Source organism: Penaeus japonicus, unplaced genomic scaffold (genome assembly GCF_977035675.1).
Source record: "Penaeus japonicus unplaced genomic scaffold, GWHDUDI00000001_assembly GWHDUDI00000022, whole genome shotgun sequence".
Lineage (NCBI taxonomy): Eukaryota > Metazoa > Arthropoda > Malacostraca > Decapoda > Penaeidae > Penaeus > Penaeus japonicus.
The window spans coordinates 24,458,751-24,461,250 of NW_028234424.1; the positions used below are offsets into that span (position 1 = coordinate 24,458,751).

The window sequence follows — 2,500 nt, forward strand, 5'->3', positions numbered from 1 at the left end:
AAGCGACTGATGCAAGTTAAAGTTGTGAAAGTGTACTTGGCACTGCTATGGTTTTACTCCGCCCTGCTGTGGCTGCCTCTCACATTCGGAGTAAGTTTTCATTAGGGAATGACATTTTTTTGAACGTCATGCATTGATGTACAGCATCAACATAGTGAGATAAACATAACCATGATCAGGATCCTAATGCCCTTTAAGTGGTGATCGCCCATGCTCTTTTTTGTCTTTATAGATTTCGATATTTATATTACGAGTTCATGTTAGCATGATAAATTTAACAGTAAATTCCAGCTTTTTATTGATATAGATATGATATATAATTCTATAGTTTTCAGGTTTACTAGATATATCGTACAAGGATGAAATAAAACAGGTACCGTGATAAGGGAAACATTAAATCGTGATTCCTCATCAGACGGTAAAAGCGAAACGGTTTTAGCATATAATGAGGAGTGTGTCTTCCATTTCATCTTTGTACACACGTTTTGTGATTGTGTTAGTGCTCATATTTCACAAGATCGCACAAGGTATTTGAAAATGGATTCGAAAGATCCTGACTCGGAATCCAATAAACATACACACACACACAATCACAACAACAACAACAATGATAATAAGACCAAATCTTCCTGCACCCAAATCCTTTCCCAAGAGTCATTCATCATTTACACAAGATTTCATGAAGTTCAACACACATAGCTACCAATCATCTGCAAATGTCAATGCACCACACCTTAACGAAAGTCACCTGTCCCACAGACCCTTTAACATATGATCAAGTATCTGAAATCCCGAATCGGCGCCCTCGAACCCAAACGAAGATACGCATGAAGATATGAATTGGAGAAGTGAGCAACGTCAGCGAGATAGAGATGTAAAGAAAACATTTAACTCACACATAGAAAGTAAGCAAAGTCTCGGATTAGAGAACTCCAAAGTATGAAGAAAAAAGAACACCGAAAAAAAACACCTAAAGAAGTCACCTTGGAAGAAGAAAAGGATAACACCTAAATCAGATTAAAGTCCCCTTCTTAATGAGCAATTTCCCTTGACTTGGAAATTTACCGGATGCCTAAACCACATCACGAGAATTCCCTTCTAAGCAAACAACGTCCCTTGATATACACTTCATGACTAAAACATCAAAATAATACCTAGCCAAGAACGTCCCTCGATTTGCAGAAGCAATAAATACCAATCATAGTATTTCCTTCTAAGTTCACAAAGTCCCTTGAGATTTAACCGTACTCAGCATCTAAAACGAATCAAAGTAATCCAACTCAAATCAAACATCCTCCCCCATCATAGAAATGTAATCAGATGAAGCGGCCCCCATCTACGTAAACAACGTCCTCTAGTGAATGTAACCAACATCCAAAGAAAAGACAATCAATCCTCAAATAAACATCGTCACTCGACACAGAACTCTAATCAAATAAACAACGTCCTTTGATAAATAAACATCACCAACCTCCAAAGCCAATCAAAACAATCCACCTCAAAATAAAACATCGTCCCTCGACATAGAGAAGTAATCCACATTAATCCACCCTCTAAGGAAACAACCTCCTCCGCCCACAGGGTCCCAGCAGACTGGTCTACGTCCCCAAGGAACTCATGGTGTCAATGAAGGACGAGTCACCACACAAGATAACGAAGGCCGTCCACGTCTTCATCACTTACCTTCTTCCTATCATGATAACGAGCGTGTGTTATGTCGTTATGTATTTCAAGGTGAGGCTCCTCCGTTTCGGATTTTGAGGATGGGGTGTACGGTGGCTAGGTCATAGTGACGGCTTTTTTTATTCACGGTGTTCAGTTTTGCGTGGTACATTGCAATGCTCTTTGTGACGATGATATAGGTGTGTGTGCGTGCGCGTGTGTGTGTGTGTGTGTGTGTGTGTGTGTGTGTGTGTGTGTGTGTGTGTGTGTGTGTGTGTGTGTGTGTGAGCATAATGGTGGTTATGTCATACTGCTGAATTAGAATGAAGGTAGAGATGAAAACTGTATATGTAAAATGATAATGGTAAAAATATAATAAAAAACGATGGTGATGATGATAATAGTGACAGCAATAATGTGATTACTATGATTATCGTTATATTCATATGATGATAATAATGATAAATACAATTCTGATACTAGTGATAACAATAATGATGATAGTAATCACACTAATAATTATAGTAATCATAATAATGATGATAGCAATACTAATGATAATTATAATGGCAATGATAGTAATGAATATTATAAAAATAAGAATGACGATAATAACAATTGTAACATAAACAATAATGACAATAACGATAATAATGCTAAGATATAATGCTAAGAATAAATATGTTAATGATAATAATGATAAAACGATGATAATAATGATAATGATGATAATAGTGAAAAGTAGGATAATAACAAGGACCACGGTATACAATAGTAATAATAATAATTCGCCGCAGGTGCGCCAGTCCCGCAGGCGGCGGCCGGGCGTCCGCTCGAA

General features: G+C 37.4%; 1 protein-coding gene across 2 annotated transcripts in view; it reads left to right on the top strand.

Annotated features, from left to right (window-relative positions):
* Positions 1–2,500, top strand: part of LOC122242451 (protein trapped in endoderm-1) — a 13,120-nt gene that overhangs the window by 9,057 nt on the left and 1,563 nt on the right. For both annotated transcript variants that reach the window (XM_042999737.2, XM_086549607.1), the window contains exons 4-6: positions 1–90; positions 1,582–1,734; positions 2,460–2,500. The exon at positions 1–90 is cut by the window's left edge and continues 31 nt beyond it; the exon at positions 2,460–2,500 is cut by the window's right edge and continues 1,563 nt beyond it. In XM_042999737.2, coding sequence (XP_042855671.2) covers positions 1–90; positions 1,582–1,734; positions 2,460–2,500 — 284 coding nt within the window. The remainder of the gene's footprint in view (positions 91–1,581; positions 1,735–2,459) is intronic.